General features: G+C 41.1%; 1 protein-coding gene across 5 annotated transcripts in view; it reads left to right on the forward strand.

The window, feature by feature from the left end:
* zc3h18 (zinc finger CCCH-type containing 18) overlaps positions 1–21,248 on the forward strand; it is a 233,796-nt gene that overhangs the window by 54,056 nt on the left and 158,492 nt on the right. For 4 of the 5 annotated variants that reach the window (XM_072595765.1, XM_072595769.1, XM_072595766.1 and 1 more), the window contains 3 exons: positions 1,877–1,891; positions 10,216–10,308; positions 10,857–11,008. In XM_072595765.1, the coding sequence (XP_072451866.1) occupies positions 1,877–1,891; positions 10,216–10,308; positions 10,857–11,008 (260 nt within the window). The remainder of the gene's footprint in view (positions 1–1,876; positions 1,892–10,215; positions 10,309–10,856; positions 11,009–21,248) is intronic. The other variant, XM_072595768.1, reaches the window with a different exon arrangement.

Raw genomic sequence — 21,248 nt, forward strand, 5'->3', positions numbered from 1 at the left:
TCCTGGTAAACCTTCTTTGCACCTTCTCCAAAGCCTCCACATCTTTCCTCTAACAGGGCGACCAGAACTGGACACAATATTCCACGTGTGGTCTCACCAGGGTTTTGTAGCTGCAGCAAAACCTCCTGGCTCTTAAACTCGATCCCCCTGTTATTGAAAGCCAAAACACCATATGCTTTCTTAACAACCCTATCCACTTGGGTGACAACTTTGAGAGATCTGTGCACTTGAACACCAAGATCCCTCTGTTCCTCCACACTGCCAAGAATCCTATTTTAATCCTATATTCAGTCTTCAAGTTCAATCTTCCAAAATGCATCACTTCGCATTTATCTAGGTTGGACTCCACCTGCCATTTCTCAGCCCAGCTCTGCATCCTGTCAAGTACAACTGGTCCACTCACAATCTAACTGAGACAGCACTGATGTCTGAACTCCCAGTTCAACAATGCAACTAACATTTTAAATGGACAATTAAATATTTCTGAGCAATATAACCTTGTGGGCTATACTAATCCTGTGAAAATTCCTTAATGGAAGATTCTAAAGAAAATCGTACTCAGTAGCAACATCATGGAATACTAATAACCCATATAATAAAAGCTGCAAGTCAGTTGCTGTGATATCACATCCTTCCAAACACACACATCTGACAGAGATCTGACTGTAAGAAACTACAGCAAGTTGTGTACATAGTCCAGTCCATCACAGAAGCCAAGCCTTCATCCATGGACTTCATTCACATTTCTCGTTGCCACAAAAAGGCTGCCAACATTATCAAAGATCCCTCCCACCCTTGTAATACTGTCTTTCAACCTCTTCCCTCAGGCGGTAGATAGAAAAGCTTGAAGGCATGCACCAACAGGTTCGAGAGCAGCTTCTTCCCAGCTATTATTAGACTGCTGAATGGACTTCTGTAACTTCAAATAATGTTGATCTTGCTTTTTTCATCTCCAATGCCTCGCTCTGTCTAAGCATCTGATGATCTGTCTGTGCTTGGTTGCAATGATGTTCCTGTTCTCGCAAAACAACACTTTTTACTGTATCTAGGCACATGTGACTACAATAAATCAAATCAAACCTTAAGTAAGCAGAAATGGAAATCACTCAATGTCAGGCTGGCAGGTATCTGAGATTGCACTATTTTCCAGGATGTCTGACGTGTCTTTTAATTTGATTAATTCTATTTGTTGGCATTGTTTGAAGATGTATTTGTGTTCCGAGAAATGGGAACATACTGAAACTGGTTTGAAGATACATTTTGTCATGTATGTTTCTGTAAATGGAAACGTATTATACAATGATTGTGCTCCTGTTCTGTCCCTCTCTGCTTATCTAAAATGGGACATGCAGCTCTGGCAGTTCTACCATTTCTGTGATCCATCTAATTTACTAATTTTATGATGAGTTTGGAGGTTAGATTGAAGATATGGAAAAGCTTGTAAAAGACAGTGTCGTTTGATCAGTTGACGAGCTCTAAATTTCTTCTTGTATGAATATCTGTAAAAACAACTGATGAGAACTTGAGCAAACTCGTGTAAGGAGTGGGTCTGGGTGGGACGCTCTTTGGAGGTTCAGTGTGGACTTGAATGGCCTGCTTCCACGTTGGGATTTTGTGATCTCCATAGTATACATCTCAGTAGCCCTCTGTTACAGAGACAATGGGCTGTTATCAGTGGGTCTAAGCATTTGATCAGGCAGTAAGTAATCTGAAGAAAACTTGCTTTCAGAGAATAGATAAAGCATTAAGTAATTAAAGCATGGCTGTTAATAGAGTAAAATCTCTCTAATTAACAATCCAGAAATTAGGCAGAACTTTTAAAATTAAATGTTAAAGGCTCTCTTTTTAATGATATGATTTTCTGTTTTCTTTCCAGGAAACACATGTTTTGGTAAGTACTGATTTAAGCTAAGTTTATAAATCTCACTTAAATGCTTTGTAGTCTAGTCATACATTTGTAAAGTTTTAGTGCCATCAAGAGCTTCCTAAACTCAGAAATTTCTTGTTAGAGGAGGACTTTTTGAGAGAGTATTAAAAGGAAAAAAGATCAAGCACTTTTTGTGAAGGTTTTGACACTGCCTCGGTACACATGATAATAAATTCAGTTCAAGTTCAATTCAATTGGTTGAAATCCTCATGTGGATTGTTAGGCATCTACAAACTGACAAAGCCCTTGAGAAGATACTGAGGGACAAGGTATAAGCACATTTGGAAGAAAATGGACTAGTTAGTGACAGGTCACATGGTTTTGTACGGAGGAAGTCATGCCCCACCAACCTGATTGAATTTTTTGAAGAGATGGCAAAAATAATTGATGGGTAAAGAGCTGTGAATGTAGTTTATGTGGACTATAGTGAAGCATTTGATAAAGTCTCACATGGCAGATTAGTTTAAAAACTAAGATCACATGAGATTCGGGGTGGACTGAGTCGATGGATACAAAATTGGCTTGGTTATAGAAGACAAAGTAGTGGTGGAGGGATGCTTTTCAGAAAGGAGACTGGAAACTAGTGGTGTTCCTCTGTGGTTTGTAGTGTATAAATAAATGATCAGGAGGAAAATATGGGTGGTCTGATTATTAAGTTTTCAGAAGATTGGTGGAGTTTCTGATAATGCCGATGATTGTAAAAGCATCCAGCAGGATATAGATAGATTGGCGAGTTGGGCACAGAAATGGCAGGTGGATTTAATCCAGACAAATGTGAGATGATGCATTTTGGATAATCAAATTTAGGTGTGAATTATTCAACAAATGGCGGAACCCTTAGAAACGCTAACATACAAGGATCTGAATGTGCAGGTCCACATTTCCCTAAAAGTGGCAACACAGGTGACCAAGATGATTAAGAAGGCATGCAGCATTCCTTCATCGGCTAGGGCACAGAATACAAGAGTTAGCAAGCTATGTTGCAGCTTTGCAAAACCCTTGTCAGGCTGCATTTGGAGTATTATGTGCAGTTTTGGTCACCACACAACCAAAAGGATGTGGAAGTTTTGGTGAGAGTGCAGAGAAGGTTCACCAGGATGTTGCCTGGTCTTGAAGGCATTGGTTACAAGGAAAGGTTAAAAAGATTAGGATTGTTTTCACCGGAAAGATGGCAGCTGATAATAGTCCAGATCGTGGTCTGTAATATTGTGAGAGGCATAGATAGGGTAGATAGTAAGAGGTGAAAATGAGAACTGCAGATGCTGGGGATCAAAGAGTATGGTGCTGGGAAAGCACAGCAGGTCAGGCAGCATCTGAGGAGCAGGAGAGTTGACGTTTTGGGCAAAAGCCCTTCACCAGGAATAAGCCAAAGTCAACTCTCCTGCTCCTTCGATCATCAGGGGATTTTTCCCCAGAGTTGAAGTTTCAGTTACAAGGATGCACAGGTTCAAAGTGAGAGGGGGAAAGTTTGAGGGAAGTTTTTCACTCAGAGTGGTAGGATCCTGGAATGCACTGCCAGAAGAGGTGGTGGCAGCAGGCACATTTGCAACATTTTAGAGCCATCTGGTTGGTCACATGAATGGGGGAGGCAATAGAGGGATACAGACCGAAGAAGGGCAGAAAGTTTATTTTTCACTTTCGTTAGGGCATGATCATTGGCACATGCTTGGGGAGCTGATGGGCCTGTTCCTGTGCTATACTGGTCTTTTGTTCTTTGCTCCAGTCCAGTGCTATAACATGAGCCATTGGTTCTCTGAGAAAATTCAAATGGAATGACAGAATGTGATCTCTCAAATATCCCAGAATCCTGAATAATAAATTTTGAATTTAACTTGTTTGGTCATATCCCTATCTCATTACATTTGTGGTGAAAAAGTTTTTTTTTTCTGTATATTTCTAAATTTCAACAAACTCGACAAAATAGAGAAAACTCCTCTCTGAGGAATTGAGAGTTTGTGTATAAATCTGCAAAATATTCACCTGAGGTAATGGGACCGCGGTACACAGTTGGGAGAGACTTCCTCTGTGAGCCTCCAATTTTAACTCTGGACCTGCAAAGTGTTATGCATCAGGTCAAACAAAATATCCTGCCAATTGCCTCCTCCTTTCCATGCCCGGTTGATGAGTCATTACTACCACATGTTGAACACCAGTTTGTAGAATTGCTGAAGATGGCAATAGCACAGAATGTACTCACTGGGGAAATTGAGCATCTATCACCAAGAGTGATTTGGTAGACGACTACTGACTGAACTACAGAGTCAAAACGTCATGGCAGCAGTCACAGTCTAGCAGCTGGTGTTGCGGGAATGGAACAGGAATGGACCCTTCAGCCCATGATATTGTGTCGAACATGACGCCAAATTAAATTAATCCCTTCAGCCTGCTCTTGGTCCATATTCCTGTATCACCTGCAAATTCATGTGCTTATCTAAAAGTCCCTTAAATGCCTCTATCAAATCTGCCTCCACCACCACCCCTGCAGCGCATTCCAGATTCCTACCACTCTGTGAAAAGCCTGGCCATCACATCACCTTTGAACTTTGCCGCTCTCATATTAAATGCCTGCTCCCTAGTATTAGACATTTCAACTCTGGGAAAAAGATTCTGACCATTAACCGCATGTGGGCATCTCATAATTTTATAGACTTCTATCAAATGTCCCCTCAGCTTTCACCATTCCAGAGAGAACAATCCATGTTTTTCTAGCCTCTCCATATACCTTATACCCTAAAATACAGGCACCATCCTGGAAAACATTTTGTGCACCCACTCCACATCCTTCCTGTAATGTAGCGAGCAGAATGAAAGCAATTTTCTAAGTATGGCCTATCCAAAATCTTTTAAAGCTGCAACATGACATCCTAACTCATGTGCTCCGTACCCCATCCAGTAAAAGCAAGCATGTCATATGCTGTCTTTACCACCTTATGTATTGCATGGCCACTTTCAGGGAATTATGGACTTGTACGCCCAGATCTCTCTGTACATCGGTGTTTCCTTACCTCTGAGCTAGGAAGCCTGAGTTCAAGACCTATCTGCACCATAGAGATGGGATAACATCTCTGAACAGGTTGATTAGAAAATATCTACTGCACAGTCAAACTATTCAGGATAAAACAGTCCTCTTGTTTGGTACCCCATCCACCTTCAATGTTCACTCCCTTCATTGTTGCAGCAGTCTGTATCATCTACAAGGTACACTGCAGTAACTCATCAAAGGTCTTCCAGTCACAACTGTCCAAACCCATAACCACTTTCATCTAGAAGGACAAGGGCAGCAGCTGCCTGGGAATGCCACCCTTGTAGTTTCCCCTCCTAGCCACACACCATCCTGACTTAGAAATAAATCACCATTCCTTCACTGTCAAATTCCCTAAATCATGGAGCTGTCTTCCTCACAGCACTCTGGGTAACCCTACACCACCAGCACTGCAGTGTTCAAAAAGGTGTCTGACCACAGCCGCCTCCAGAGAAACTGTGGATGGGCAATAATTCTACACTAGCCAGCGATAACTTCATCTCAAGATCAATTTTTTTTCAGAAGCAGTGCAGTTTGTGTTTGCTGAACTTCGCACTGTTCAAGTGAATATTTACACTTCAAATTTCTGTAAGCCAAAGTTCACACTCCTGGGGTACGATGGAGTGATTCCAAACCACGTTCAACTGCCATCAAGCCAAACAAAGCACTGCAGTTCATGGTAGCTACCTGCAGGTGACCCTGTTGAGCCAAAATAGCTGCAGTCAAACACCATAAATCTTACTAATTTCTGAGCACTTTGCAATTGCACCTGTCAGTGTTTTATTTTGTACCTATTGTAGAATTTCCGTTGATTATTGATTTTATGGTAAAGTTGGAGATCAGTTGCATTGAATTACAGAGTACAAAGATTAGTGTAACATTTTGACATGATTGTACTCATATGTACAACTTTTGTAAATCATAATTTATTTTCACATAGCGTTTAATTAGAAAAGTCATCCCCTGGCTTTTATAAAAAGTCATCAGATAAAAATTATGTTTTTGAAAGCAGGAATACTTGGAGTGATTTTGGACACTGTGATGGGCTTTGAGGAGATATTAGGAAAGGAGATTAAGGTTATGAGATTTTGAGATTGGAGTTATTCTGGAACATGAAGGGATCCAAGGGCTTTAAAGGAAGTGGCTGGAGAGATAGTGAATACATTGGCTGAAATGTCCCAGCATTTACTTGATTCTGGGAGGGATCTAGCAGACTGGAAAGTATTTAAAAGGCTATTGCACAAAGTAAGAGCTCATGGTATTGGGAGTAATATGTTAGCATGAGTTGAGGACTAGTTAAAATCCACAAGGCAGTTGGGATAATGGATCTTTTCAGGTTAGAAATATGTAACAAGTGGTGTACCACACGAATCAGTCAGAGATCCTCAATTATTTACGATTTATCTTAACGTCATAGAGTGGGGACAGAGTCCAATGTATCCAGTTTTGCTGACTTTACAAAAGTAGGTGGGGAGCATGTTGTGATGAGGACGTAAGGAGTTTAGATTGAGTGAGTGGATAGGAAGTTGACAAATGGAGTTTAATGTAGCAACATGCAATTAGGGATGGGCAATAACCTCATCCTGGGAGTGAATTTTTAAAAATGCTATCAAGAGCAGCTAAGTAGGTTAGGCCTTTATTCATTAGCATTTAAAAGAATGAGGTGTTGTGAGTGAAATACACAAGATTATTGAAAGTGTTTTGTAACAACACTGGGTAAACCCTTCTGCTAATTTGAACCAGACCCACAGAAAAGATCACCTCGCCTAGTATTTTGTTAAAGTATGAGTGACAAAGAGCTACAAAAATCCCTCTATGTAAAGAAAAAACTCCAAGAAACACGAGAACGTTAAACACCAACCATCTACACTGTAATCTCTGATCAATTTATCAACCTCCCACTCTACAACACTATACTGATCTGCTAAAACCCTCGATTACGTTTAACAAAAAAAAAATCACATTTCAAAACCAGCCAGTTGTTGCTTTTCCCTTGATATCATCATATGTACTTTCCTGGGTCTTTTTTTCGGTGTTCTACTTCACAAATTTCTTATGAAAAGATACCTTTCAGAGAGAGACTGTGCAAGCTGTATTTTCGTTGATGCTCTTTGCCATTCTGGATAACTGTTCAAAATGCCAGATTTTATATACTGCAAAACATCAGACCACCTCATTGGTTTGATATAATCCAAAACTGTAGAATTGAAACTCGATTGGATTTTGGTATCTTGGGGCATAACTTAAACTGGATTAGCCAAATTCGAATTTGTTGTGTTATGTAGCAATGCAGCTTCAGCTATTTGTATCACAACCAAATATTACATTTTAAAATTTTTCAGCACACTCTGTGCCTCTCTAGGTCCGTGCCAGCTTCCACCCTCTCTTAAAGATACAGCATACACTTACACCTTCATAACAGTTTGACAAGGTAGATGTTGAACAGATGTCTCCACTAATGGAGTCTTGGATTAGGGAACATAGCTCCAGCATAAAGGGACATTCATTTATCACTGAGCTTCAAAAGAATTTCTTCCCCTAGAGGGTAGTGAATGTCTGGAATACCCTATCCTCGAGGATTATGTAGGTTAGATCATTGAAAGTTTTTAAAAAGGAGGTAGATTGATTATTATAATATATAGAGTTGAGGACAAGGAGGAGTTGAAACGAAAGAGGAGTTGAGATTTGAGGCAGGTGGAATTCTGGGGTTTTACAGCTCAGAAAAGTTAGATGTAGGTCCAGGAAGTAATTGAAAAGGCAAATTGGAGTTTTGAGCTTTGTTGCTAGGAGACTGAAGTTTGAAAATAATCGTCAGTCCAACTTGTCAGTAACAACCAGATATCCAAAATAAATCGCATCCCATTTGCCAACATTAGCTCATATCCCTCTAAACCCTTCCTATTCATGTACCATCCAGATACCTTTTAAATGTTGTAATCCTACTAGCCTTCACCACCACCTCTGGCAACTCATTCCATACACACTGCACTCTCTGCGTGAAAATGTTGCCCCTTAGGTCCCTTTTACATCTTTTGCCTCCCACCTTAAAACTATGACCTCTAGATTTCAACTACCCTCGTCTGGGAAAAAGACCTTGGCTATTCACCCTAACTGTGCATCTTATGATTTTATCAACCTTTATAAGGTCACCCCTCAGCCTCTGATGCTCCAGGGAAAATAGCCCCAGCCTATTCAGCCTCTCCCTATAGCTTGAACCCTCCAACCCCGGCAATATCCTTGTCAATATTTTCTGAACCCTTTCAAATTTCACAACATCTTTCATGTAGCAAGGAGACCAGAATTGAGCGCAGTATTTGAAAATTGGCGTAACCAAAGTCCTGTACAGCTGCAACTTGACTGCCCAATGCCCATTCTCGATGCACTGACCAATAAAGGCAAGTGTACCAGATGATCTCTTCTCTACCCTGTCTACCTGAGACTCTGCTTTCAAGCAACTATGAAACTACACCCTCAAGGTCTCTTTGTTTGGCAACAATACCCAGAACCTTACATTAAGTGCATACATCCTGCTCTGATTTGCTTTTCCAAAATGCAACACCTCACATTCATCTAAGCTAAACTCCAACTGCTACTCTTTGGCCCATGTAATCAAGTTCCTGTTGTACTCTGAGATAACCCTCTTTGTTGTCCACTAAACCACCAATTTTGGTGTAATCTGTAAACTTTCTAACCATATGTCCTACTTTCGCAACCAAATCATTTGTATACATGACAAAAAACAGTAGGGCCAGCACCAACCCTTGTGTACACCACTGGTTACAGGCCTCCAGTCCAGAAATCAACCCTTCACAACCACCCTCTGTCTCCTACCTTCAAGCCAATTTTGTTTTCAAATAGCTAGCCCTCTTTGGGTCCCATGTGATCTAACCTTGGTAAACAGTCTACCATGCGGAAGCTTGTCGAACACCTTACTGAAGTCCAAGACTTCTTCCACTGCTTTGCTTTGCTTTCCTCAATCTTCTTTGTCACTCTTTTTAAAAATAATTCTGGTTAGTAAGACATGATTTCCTACGCACAAAGTCATGTTGACTATCCCTATTCAGTGCTTGCCTTTCCCATTACATGTAAATCCTATCGCTTAGAGTCTCCCCTCACAACTTACCCTCAATTGATGTCAGGCTCACTGGTCTATATTTCTCTGGCTTTTCCTTACCACCTTTCTTAAATAATGACACGACCTTAGCCAACTTCCAGTCTTCCTGCACCTCATCTATGGCTGTTGATGATACAAGTATCTCAGCAAGGGGCCCATCAATCACTTCCGGAGCTTCCCACAAAGGTCTATGCTACATCTGACCAGGTCCCCGGGATTTATATGTTTTAACATGTTCAGCACCACTACCGCTGTAATTTCGCCACTTAACAAGCTATCACTGTTTATTTCTCCAAGTTCTCTAGCTTCTATTTCCTTCTCCACAGTAAAAACTAATGCAAAAATATTCCTTTAGTATTTTATCCATCTCCTTCGGTTCCAGATAGAGGACCTTGTTGATCTTTAAGGGACCCAATTCTCGCCCTAGTTACTCTTTTGTCCTTAACATATTAGTAGAATCTATTTAGATACTCCCTAACCGTATTTTCCAAGGCTATCTCATGCCCCCCCTTTTGCCCTCCTGGTTTCCCTCTTGAATATATTCCTATTGCCCTTTCTCTCCTTAATGATCTTACTGACTAGAGGGCAGAATAGTCTGTTGCTTCACCTGTATCTTACAGCTAAAAGCATATCCAGTAATGTTGGAATGAGGGGAGCTGGGAAGAGTCAAGAGACTTCTCTTCTTTCAGTCCATTTTGGGCCTTATGTGTCCACCTGAGAGTGCCCAGGTTCACTTTATCACCTGGAAAGACACTCCCTGGGTACATCAGAGTGTCAGCATAAGTAATGAATCCAAGCCCTGGATTTGAACATGAGTTCCCTGAACATTTCCTGGTTTCTAGGTTGCTAGTACACTGACATGGCCACTCTGCCATCATCCTCTGAGGTGAATGTGTGTGGCTACTTGATGAGGAATGTGTTGTTTTTTAATTATTGTGTATGGAATAATTGAGGTTCACAGCATTGCTACCACCTGCAGACCCAGCGCTACCAGTAGATGGCAGCCAATATCCTTTATTTGGAGACTTTATTGTGAGACCTGCTGTATCTGCCTGTGGCTGCTGAGGATTAAGATTCCAATTATATGATTCTATATAAAGTTTAAGCTGTGACAGTATTGTTTACACAAAGGATTCTCTCTTTCCGAACCAGGGTGCTCCAGTGATTGATGAATTGATGCCACCCATTCCCTTGGAACCTCCAGCAGAGAGTGCATGGGAAAGAGGCTTACGACATGCAAAAGAGGTAAACAGTAACTTGCTTCAAATTTCAAGCACTAATTGACTATTCTCACCAAAAGGTAGTCAATCCTTCCCCCAGCCCAACATGCACTTGTCTGCCACCCTATTACCAGGATAGTGTTGCCTTGCCCAGTGCACATCGCTGAATCCCCTGTAGTGCACTGGAATGTCTGCCTGAATGATGAACATGATTGTCAGGGGTTTGATTTGAAACTATAACCTTTTGACCTAGGTGAGCATGTTATTCACTAAGCCACAGTTTTAAGTGAAGATTTTCATATGTGTTTGGCTTGGTCAAGTGACTTTTCCTTGTTCCATCTTTTTTGGAATCAGTTGACTCAAATCATTTCAGCTGGAGTTCAACATATCACTTTTAAAACATCAAATGTGATGTATGAGGCTACTGGTTACTTCTTTATTGATAGTCGCAGTGAGCCCAGGTGATACCTGGTTTTGAATAGCAAGTAAGGAGAGAAGTGCAGCAAAGATAATTGATTATTTGCTGAATTGATGTTTGGATTTGTTCTCAGTCTTTCATGCTTTTGCTTTTAGATGCTGAAAAAAGCCACCATCAGGAAGGAACAAGAACCAGACTTTGAGGAGAAACGGTTCAATGTCACCATTGGCGATGATGATTTTGACAAGGAAAATGATTTTTACCGGGACTGGAATTATCGTGTTGCAAGAGACATCAGAGAACCAGGGTGAGCATTAAAAGGCACAGATGCTAGTTTCCGTACTGACAGAATCATAGAATCCCTAGTGTGGCCCTTCAGCCCCGAAAGTCCATGCCAACCATCCGAAGAGTAACCTACCCTATATTTACCCCTGACTAATGCACCTAGACTACACATCCCTGAACACTGTGGACAATTTAGCATGGCCACCTAACCTGCACATCTTTGGACAGTGGGAGGAAACTGGAGGAAACCCACACTGACACAGGGAGAATGTGCAAACTCCACACAGACAGCCCGTGGTTAGAATCGAACCTGAGTCCCTGACGCTGTGTGGCAGCAGTGCTAACCACTGAGCCACCGTGCCGACAGTAGTTGATCAAAACCAATGTGTAGTGCCATCTTGCTAATGAGCAGGACAACGAGCATAATCGAACATAGAACATTACAGTGCAGTACAGGCCCTTCAGCCCTTGATGTTGCGCCGACCTGTCATACCAATCGGAAGCCCATCTAACCTACACTATTCCATGTACATCCATATGCCTGTCCAGTGACGACTTAAATGTACTTAAAGTTGGCAAATCTACTACCGTTGCAGGCAAAGCATCCCATACCCTTACCACTCTCTGAGTAAGGAAACTACCTCTGACATCTGTCCTATATCTATCACCCCTCAATTTAAAGCTATGCCCCCTCGTGCTTGCTGTCACCATACTTGTCCACCCTATCTAGCCCTCTGATAATCTGCTCATGCTGTCTCACTTGGCTAGGCTCAGAACTAATAGCTCATTTAGGATCTTTGTTTTCCGAAAATATTGACTGAAGGAGACTAAATTTGAGGTGGATGCTATATTCTGTTACAGGTGTTCAAAATGTGCTTTTGTATGCAGGCAGCAAGACTCTTTCTCTGAGAACACGTAAAATTTGCATCTCTATTGCAACTGTGACCCAGATATCTCAAAATTGCTGATACTAATGTATCTTGACTTTGTGATTTGGGATTCATCCATAACTACAGTAATTGCACAAAGATCAGTCCTTTTAAGTGTGTAAAATTCAAACACTGTAATTCATTGAGTGAGCAGTGTAAACATAAGTGGACAAGATAGCTGTGTTTGATAGACCTGATTGCCAAAGTGCATAGGCTGGGGCTGTAACTTCATCAGTTGGAGCATCAGTCATTGATATGACTTCACTTTGATAAACCTCTTTCGTAATTCTTCTTAACCAAATGGAAAGTATTACGGGCATTTGTGTGATTTGCAGAAACGCTCACAGTTGAGCAACAAGTCAGTAAATGATAACTCAGCATAAACTGTTTAGCATTTTGATGCTGGCCAGAAGCAGCACCAAATCCTAATCTACTTCCTGTTTGCCAAATTTTTCCAGTGTCTGACAGCAAAATATTTCCCTCCTTGGGAGAAATCCCAGTTTGCACCAGTCAGTATTCTGCACATTGCATCAAGTTAAGGAGATGTTATACTAACTTAATATTGTGCAGATCAATTGACACTCAGCTTTAGCTAGTTCCAACACCATTTATCATGTCATTTAAATGAGTTCAGAAGCTTCAGTTTTCTCATTGAAAAAAAAATGTAATTCTACCTTCTCATGCATTAAAATAGTTGCTGAATTTTGTTCCTGCCCTCATTTTATCAATTGGCTACATGTTTATGTGCACTATCTGGAGTATTTCCAAGCTGTGCCCAACTACAGGACTGCAGATCTCTCCTTGATGTGTGTTGAGTTATGCAATCCCAGCAGCCATGGAGGTGGTTGAATCAAGTATCCTTGATGCTCCCTGAGGGTGAAAGTTGATGACTGAATCAAGGTTTCTTTTTCTGATAAGAAATGTGTGTTTCTTTCTGAACCAGATCAGAACTGGCATTTGCCTCTGATTCTTCTGGCTCAACACGCTTCAATGTACTCACTGCTGACTCCATCCACCATCACTCCTCTCATATGTCAGGGGACCTCCAACTCTGTATTGAGTGTTGATGCAGCATACAATCTTCCCATCACCTGTTTTCCCAGTAAGTTTGTAATGGGAAAGCTAGTAAGCAAGATACGTCTGTATCCAAAGTCCTCCAACAGAATCAAATTTTTCAGGATGAGACCTCAAGAGTACCTTTATGATATTTTCATGCAAAAGAAACTTGATTGAATATTGCTCCCTTTCGCATTATGGACAGCAGTATTTCTAAAGTTGGTACTTTGAATGTGATCCTTCTGTTTTGAGTATTTTGGCATAAATGTTAATGGCACAACTAATATATTATTCTGGAGAGCTTTTGGAAGAAGGTTTTGCTTATTGAGGTGTTTCTATGATGCGCACTTATCCATTTGTTGAGTTAGGTAGGTTTAAATGCTGCTTTCAGTTATTGGTCACAAACAAGTGCCAACTTGTTCGATGTTTCAGTTGGAAAAAATAGAGGATGGAATTTGGTTACAGTCATTCAAACTAATAGCTTTTAAAGGCTGTTAACTTTTTGGGCTTCAGCTTCTGTTGGAAACGTGAATTAGTTTAAAATGGCAAGCCAAATAAACCCTTCTTGTACTTTCCTTCAAATGCACCAGCGACTTGGAGTACAGAGAGGCAATCAGTTACGGGTAAGGACTGTTCAGTGTGTTCTTTACGGTTGTTAATTCTTTCATTTATAAATTTACTGGTAAGCCCGTGCACCCTGCCTGAGTTGGAGCTTTGCATGAATACCATTGCTAATTTTAATACCTGTTTTTGTTTCAATGAAACAAAGGGAAGAGAAGGCTGGAAGAATTGGTTCCCTGTGAACATGAGGCACAGTAGGTAAAAATAATGACTGCAGATGCTGGTAACCAGATTCTAGATTAGAGTGGTGCTGGAAAAGCACAGCAGGTTAAGGCAGCATCCGAGGAGCAGTAAAATCGATGTTTCGGGCAAAAGCCCTTCATCAGGAATACATGAGGCAGAGTGGTGCAGCAATGTTGGAGCAAAGTTAAAGTCATTCTGAGTTGTCCGTTTGTTGATGAGTATCGATGTCTGCCTTGGGATCGTCTTCAATATGAACTATATAAAATTTCCAAGCGTCAGGGAAACGTTTTGCTCAGACTAACATCTTGGGAAGGTGGAATGCAGAGTGGGAGTGTGATCTGATTATCTTCCAAGGCGGTACTTTGAGGGGAGAGTTCAACTTTTTTTATGTTGAGTGAGTTCTGAGAGGTGGGTTTGTGCAGTTAGCAACAGTCACTGGGAGAGCATTAATTAGCTTAAACATTTAGTGATGCAAAATCACCCATACTGCTGATGCTTGTTTTCGAAGCTTGACTCCCAGTTAGTGCTAAATTCTGGACTACTAGAAAATAGTTTCGAGAACTCTAGAACTATCTTTGATAGTGTCCCCTACCTCTGATCCAATCTCATCTGCTCCAGAGAAGTAATAGCATCTCAAAACAGTTTGGTTAGAAAATAGGTAGAACCCATCCTCTAGATAACTTCATTTGCATCTGCATTTCCTCACATTGAAGTAATCACTGGCCATAAATAGCAAAACCTCAATGACATTTGTATCTTGGATGATATGTGCCACAAATGTTACTTGACACTTAAATACAAGTCACTGTCTGCCCTGACCAAGATGGATTTGTAACCACCTTGCCTTGATATTCATTGTCATTACCACCAGTGATACCCCTACCATTGGCATTCTAGGGAGCATTATTGATTAGAAACTTAATAAGAGTACCCAAAGGGATACCATGTAGTGTTATTGTCACTGGGTTAATAATCCAGAATAATGCTAATTAGTACCAGTAACTCAGACTAATACTCTGGAGACAAAAGAAAAACACTTTGAATCCTGAAAGTCTGAAATTAAAAAAAACAGCAAATGCTGGAGAAACTCAACAGGTTTGGCAGCATCTATGGAAAGAGAAGCAAGAATTAACATTTTTGAGTCCAATAAAAGTCTTTGGAATCCTGGGGACTGTAATGCTGTAGAGACTGTGATTCAAATCCCACCACAGCTGCTAGCAAAATTTCAATTCAAGTAACAAATTGATTGAGAGATACTCTGTAAAACTATCATTGATTTGTTTATTGGTTCATGGAATATGAATGTGGCTAGTTAGGCCATCATTTATTGTCCATTCCTATTGCCCTGGAGAAAATGGTGGTGAGCTGCTTTCTTGAACCACTAAAGTTCTTTGAAGTGTATTGACAGTGCAGTTAGGGAGGATGTTTCAGGATTTTGAGCCAGTGAGAATGAAGGATAAAGTTTAGTCTGGATAGGAACTTGCAGATGAATGTGTTCTCAAGCATCTGCCCTTGTCCTTCAAAGCAGTAGAGGTCACAAGTTTGGAAGGTGCTGTCGAACAAGTCTTGATGAATTATTGCATCTCGTCAATGGTGCACAGTGCATCGGTGGTGGAGGGAGTAAATTTTGAATATGTTAGAAGAGTTACCGATTAAGTGGGCTGCTTTGGATGTTTCCTCATTAACCTGTTCAGAGATATTTTTGACACCTCTGGCACAGAAGGGACTTGGCACAAGGCCCATGCCTCATTCGGGACACTACCACTGCACCACATGAGCCCTGCAAGCTGCATTTATTCTGGCTGGTGTCAAACTAGTTGTTGGAGAGTACTCCATGACACTTCTAGTATATGCCTTGTGCATGGAGAACTGCAATAAGGGAGAACAGGACGATGAGATAGTCTCTGCAGAATTCCTATGGCATTTGTTGCAGCCACAGTACTTGTATGGCTTCTCCAATTCAGTTTCTGGTCAATGGTAACCCCCCCCCCCCCCCCCCCCCCCCAGGATGTTGATTGGGAGGGTTGGTGTTGGTGTTTCACTGATGGTAATAGAATTGGACATTGGGGTGATGATTAGATTATCTCTTCATGGAGATAGTGGTTGTCTGGTATTTGTCAAGCCTGCATTTAGATATGGGCTGCTTTAGTTCTGAGGAATCACAAGTGAGACTAAATATTATGCAATCAGCAGCAAACACCCCCACTTCTGACCTTCTGAGAGGAAGGTCATTGATGAACCAGCTGAAGATGATTGGGTCTAGCACACCATCTTAAGGATTTCGAGATTTCCTGAAGTTGAGAGGACTGACCTCCAAAAACCACAACCATCTTCTGTTTGTGCTAAGTATGACTTCAAAGAGTGGGCAGTTTTCTCAGGCTTCTTGATACTATATGCTATCAAATGATACTTGTTGTTAAGGGCAGTCACACTCACTTCCTGTCTGGAGATCAGCTCTCTTGTGTACGTCTAGACCAAGGATGTGATGAGGTCAGGATTGTGCAACGCAAACTGAATATCAGTGTGCATGTTATCCCTTTTGAAAATGCTGCTTCATCGCACCATTGAAATCCCATTCAGTCATTGCTGATGATTCAGAGTAGGCTGTTACATTGGTAATTGACTAGGTTGAATTTGTTTCCTTTTTGTGAATGGGGTGAAATGGTGGCACTGTGGTTAGTACTGCTGCCACACAGCACTAGGGACTTGGGTTCAATTTCAGCCTTGAGTGACTATGGAATGTAAATGTTCTCCCTGAATCTGCATAAATTTCGTTTGGGCATTGCAGTTTCCTCCTGCAGTCCAAAGGTATGCAGGTTGGATAGATTGGCCATGCTAAATTGCCCCGTAGTGTTCAGGGATGTGCAGGCTAAGTGGATTAGCCATGGAAAATGCAGGGATTTTGAGGGGGCAGTGCTGGGTAAGTACTGGTGTTGCAATTGCACTGGAACACCTTGACAAGAGGTGTACGTAGTTCTGGAGTGTCAGTTCGGAGAAGGTGGAGAGCCTTTGTAAACCACTGCAGCATATGGTATGGGGACTCCCATAGTGCTGTTAGTGTTCCAGGGTTTTGACCTCAGGCAATGAAGGAATTACAATATAATTCCAAGTCAGGATGATGAGGTTTGGAGTGTCTGGCTTACTGTGAATCATCTACCCCCTTCTAGGTCATAGGGGTCGCTGGTTAGGAAGGTGTTGTTATAGGAGCATGGGTATGTTGGTGCAATGTATCCTCTTGGCATTACAGTAGTGTTGGAAAGAGGTGAATATTGAATATGGTGGATGGCATGCCAATCAGGTGGGCTGCTTTATCTTGCCGTTGTTGGACTTCTTGAATGTTCTGCGAGTCGCATTCATCTGGAGAAGGTGGGAGAGCATTCTATCACACAGCTGACTTCTTGAAATGTATATATGTTTTTTTTAAGAAAATTCTGTGGCTACAAGATCAAAGCAAAGGCTATGAATTACGGATACATAATGTCTACCTCCTGGCTGCCGCAAAGGTTTTCTAGTATCTACAAGGTACACGCCAGGTGTATATAGTAATAGAGATTTATGGCACAAAAGATCTTCAGTCCATCAAGTCTGCTCTGTTCAAAAGCAATCGCCTAACTATTCTAAATCCATTTTTCAGCCCATAGCCCAAAGTCTTGTACATTTTGGTATTGCAAGAGTATGTGTAAATACTACTTATATGTTATCAGGGTTTCTGCCTCTATCACCCTTACCAGCAGTATGTTCCGGATTCCCACCACTTCAAGTGAAAAAAATCTTTCCTCTCATCCTGTTTAAACCACCTGCTCCTTATTGTAAATTAATGCACCCCAGTCATTGATCTCTCTACCAAGGGGGAAATGTCCTTCTTTGTCTAGGAGCATGACTTGACCCTGCTCCACCCTTAAGTGAGATGGCTAATTTGTGGCCTAGCTCCATACCTGCCTTCAGCCTGTATCCTTTAATTCCCTTGCTGTAAACATTTATCTAACTTTGATTTAAAGTTGCCATCTGATCCAGCATCAATTACCTTTTGTGGAAGAGAGGTCCAAACCTTGATCACCCTTTCTGAGCAAAAGTGTTTCCTAACATCTGTCCTAAACAGTCTGACCCTGATTTTTAAACTGTGCCCCGTAGATCTGGAATGTCCAACCAGTGGAAATAGTTTAGCTTTAACTACCCTGTCTTTTCCTGTTGTTATCATGAAGACTTCGATCAGATCACCCCTTAATTTTATGAATTGGAGAGAAAGTAGGCCTAATTTGTGTTATCTTCCCCATAATTTAATCTCTGAAGCCCCAGTATCATTGTTGTAAACCTACATTGTAGGCTTTCCAAGGCCAGTATATCCTTCCGAAGGTGTGATGCCCAGATCAATTCACAGTATTCCAAGTGAGGTCTAACAAGAGTTTTGTATAACTGCAGCATAACTCCTATTTCATTATATTCCGGTCCTCTAGCTATAAAGTCAATATTCCATTAGCTGCCTTGATTAATCTTTGCACCTCTTTGTAGTACTTTAAAGGTCTATGCACCTGAATCCCCAGGTCTCTTTCATATATGACTTTCTATGCTATTTTCTAAGTCAATCGTAAGTAATCTGAATAATTCGTTGTGGACACCAATGTCTCATTTTGCCAATTTGAGTACTTACCCAATATCCCTACGTTCTGTTGCTTGCCACTGAAGCAATTTCCAAGCCATTTTAGTAATTTGCCCTCACTTCCATGGGCTGCTTTCTTAGTTAACAGTCCCTTATGTGGGATTTTATCAAAAGTGCTCTGCAAGTCCATATAATAAACATCCATATACATTCCCCTGTCCACTACCTTAGTCACCTCTTCAAAAAAATTCTGAGGGGTTTGTCGGGCATGACATACCTGTAATGAATCCATGACTTCTCTCTCTGATAATTGAAAATTTCGAAGGATTCAGTTGATCTGTATTTGTAACTGATCTCTTGTCCCCTGGTTTTTTCCCTTTGCCCTTCTTAAAAAGACTACCCCTCATGATTTTATACATCTTAATCATGTCCCATCCCCTCAAACACCTCTGCTTCAAGCCCAGCAACATCCTGATAAATCTCCTCTATAATCCCTCCAGTACTATTACACCCCTTATGTAATGTGGTATCCATAACTGAACACCGTACTGTAGCTATGGCTGAACCAACTTTTCTGACAGTTCCAGCGTTAACTTTCTGTTCTTAAACTCTATACGTTGGCTAATAAAGGTAAGCAACCCATATGCATTCTTAACCACTTTATCTATCTGTCCTGCTACCTTAACGGAACAGTGGACATACACACCAAAATTGCCGTGATTCTTGTGTATTTGTGATAGACCTATTGTTCTTCATGTGTTTCCTTGTGTTGTTTATGCTGCTTAAGTGCATTACCTCACACTTATCTTTAGAATTAGGTTTATTGTCACGTGTTATCAAGTACTGGAGTATAGTGAAAAGTTTATAATGTCACCCCCACATGACGCTGTCTTGGGTACAGGTTACCTAGGTACAAATCTTAGATATCAAATAGAGGAACAAAGAAAACAAGATGTTACTTTACCTCATAGTGATTAATAGTGTAAGTCAGAAAAATAAAAAAATAAAGTTTAAAAAGATAAATATTTCAGTCTTTCTATAAAGAGCCTGCAGTAGATCAGTGTAGGGTTCTTCCACACATCGTCTGACCGAGCCCTCAAACCACTGACCACCTGCACCAGTCGCCAGTCCAACTGTCCCTGCTCTGTTCCGGGCATGGGGACCATCCCCCCTTCACCTCGGCCTCTAGGCCACGGAATTCCATTTACAATTGACCAGCCCATTCATATCTTCATAATCTTAAGGCTATCCTCACTATTTACCACCCACCAATTCTATATAATTTGTGAACTTACTCATCAACTTTCCTGGTTCAAGTCTAACTTGTTTATATTGAGCACAAATGTGTAATTTCCAATTATCTGGTTACATGCAGCTTCAGCAAAACTCAAGATGTTTAATACCACTGGAACTACACATTGGAATTGGCACTCTCATTCACGATCTTAAATTCCCTCCATCACTGGTAAACAGTATATAACATTCAAGATGCACTACAGCAGCTCAGCAAGGCTTCTTCAACAGTACTTTCTTAACTTGCGAAACCTACATTGAGAAGGATGAGGACAGCATGCACATGCTGTCAGTTATCCTTTAAGCCCCATACCCTCGTGACGTGAAACTATATCATTTCTTTTTTGCGAACACTGGTTCAAGATATTAGAACTCCCTCATGAACAGCACTGTAGGTGTTCCAATACCATTAACTACAGTGATTCAAGAATATGGCTCACAACTGCCTCCAGCGCAGCTGAGAGAACATAGATCATAGTCAGTGGTGCGCATGGCCCACAGAATGTTAGATTATAAGAAAGCTCCAAATGAGGTGTCGCTTAGTGGTTATGTTCTGAGACTTGTAAACAATGTACATCATTGCTAGGGGGCGGAGTTTAAAATTAGGGAGGGTATGCTACAGCTGTATACAGTGCAAATGAGGTCATACCTGGAGTACAGTGTACAGTTTTGGTCTCCTTGAGAAAGGATGGACTGGCACTGGAGGGATTGCAGAGGATGTTCACTATGTTGATTTTTGAATTGAGAGGGTTGGCTTATGAGGAGAGATATGGCATAGGGATGCAAGTTCAAAACCCAACACAGTAATTGGGGACTTGCAATGTTTTAAATAAATGGGAAACCAAAATCTAGTTTCAGTAATGGTGGCTTTAAGATTGCCATAAAATCCGATCTAATTCCTGTCAGGAAGGCAAACTGACCCATGTGTTACTCCAGATCCATAGCAATGTGGTTACATTAGAAAATAAGTACAAGCGGGAGTGCACCATCTGGCCTGTCTAGCTTGCTTCATGAATCAAAAAGATCATGGTTGGTGTTTTCATGGACTCAGCTCCACTAACCCGCCCATTCACCATAACCCTTAATTTCTTTACGTTTCAAAAATCTATTTCCATTGCCTTAAAAACAGTCAACAAGCTAGCCTCAAGTCCTTAGCAGGGAGTCCCACAGATTCTCAAGTTTTTGACTGAAGAAGTTCTTCCTCAATTCAGTCGTGGATCTGCTCCTTTGAGACTATGCCCCCATTCTAGTTTCCCACGCTCCCTGCTTCTATCTTATGTATTCCCTTCATAATTTTATGTTCCTGTAAGATGCCTGCTCATCCTTCTAAATTCCAATGAGTATAATCCTATAATCTCTCCTCATAAGCCAACCCTCTCAATTCGAAAATCAACGTAGTGAACATCCTCTGCAATCCCTCCAGTGTCAGACGATCCTTTCTCAAGGAGACCAAACTGTACACAGTACTCCAGGTATACAGGCATAACCTCCCTAATTTTAAACTCCGTCCCTCTAGCAATGAAGTACAATATTCCGTTTACCTCAATTACCGTCTGCACTGCAAATCAACTTTGTGATTTGTT

Source organism: Chiloscyllium punctatum, chromosome 26 (genome assembly GCF_047496795.1).
Source record: "Chiloscyllium punctatum isolate Juve2018m chromosome 26, sChiPun1.3, whole genome shotgun sequence".
Classification (NCBI taxonomy): domain Eukaryota; kingdom Metazoa; phylum Chordata; class Chondrichthyes; order Orectolobiformes; family Hemiscylliidae; genus Chiloscyllium; species Chiloscyllium punctatum.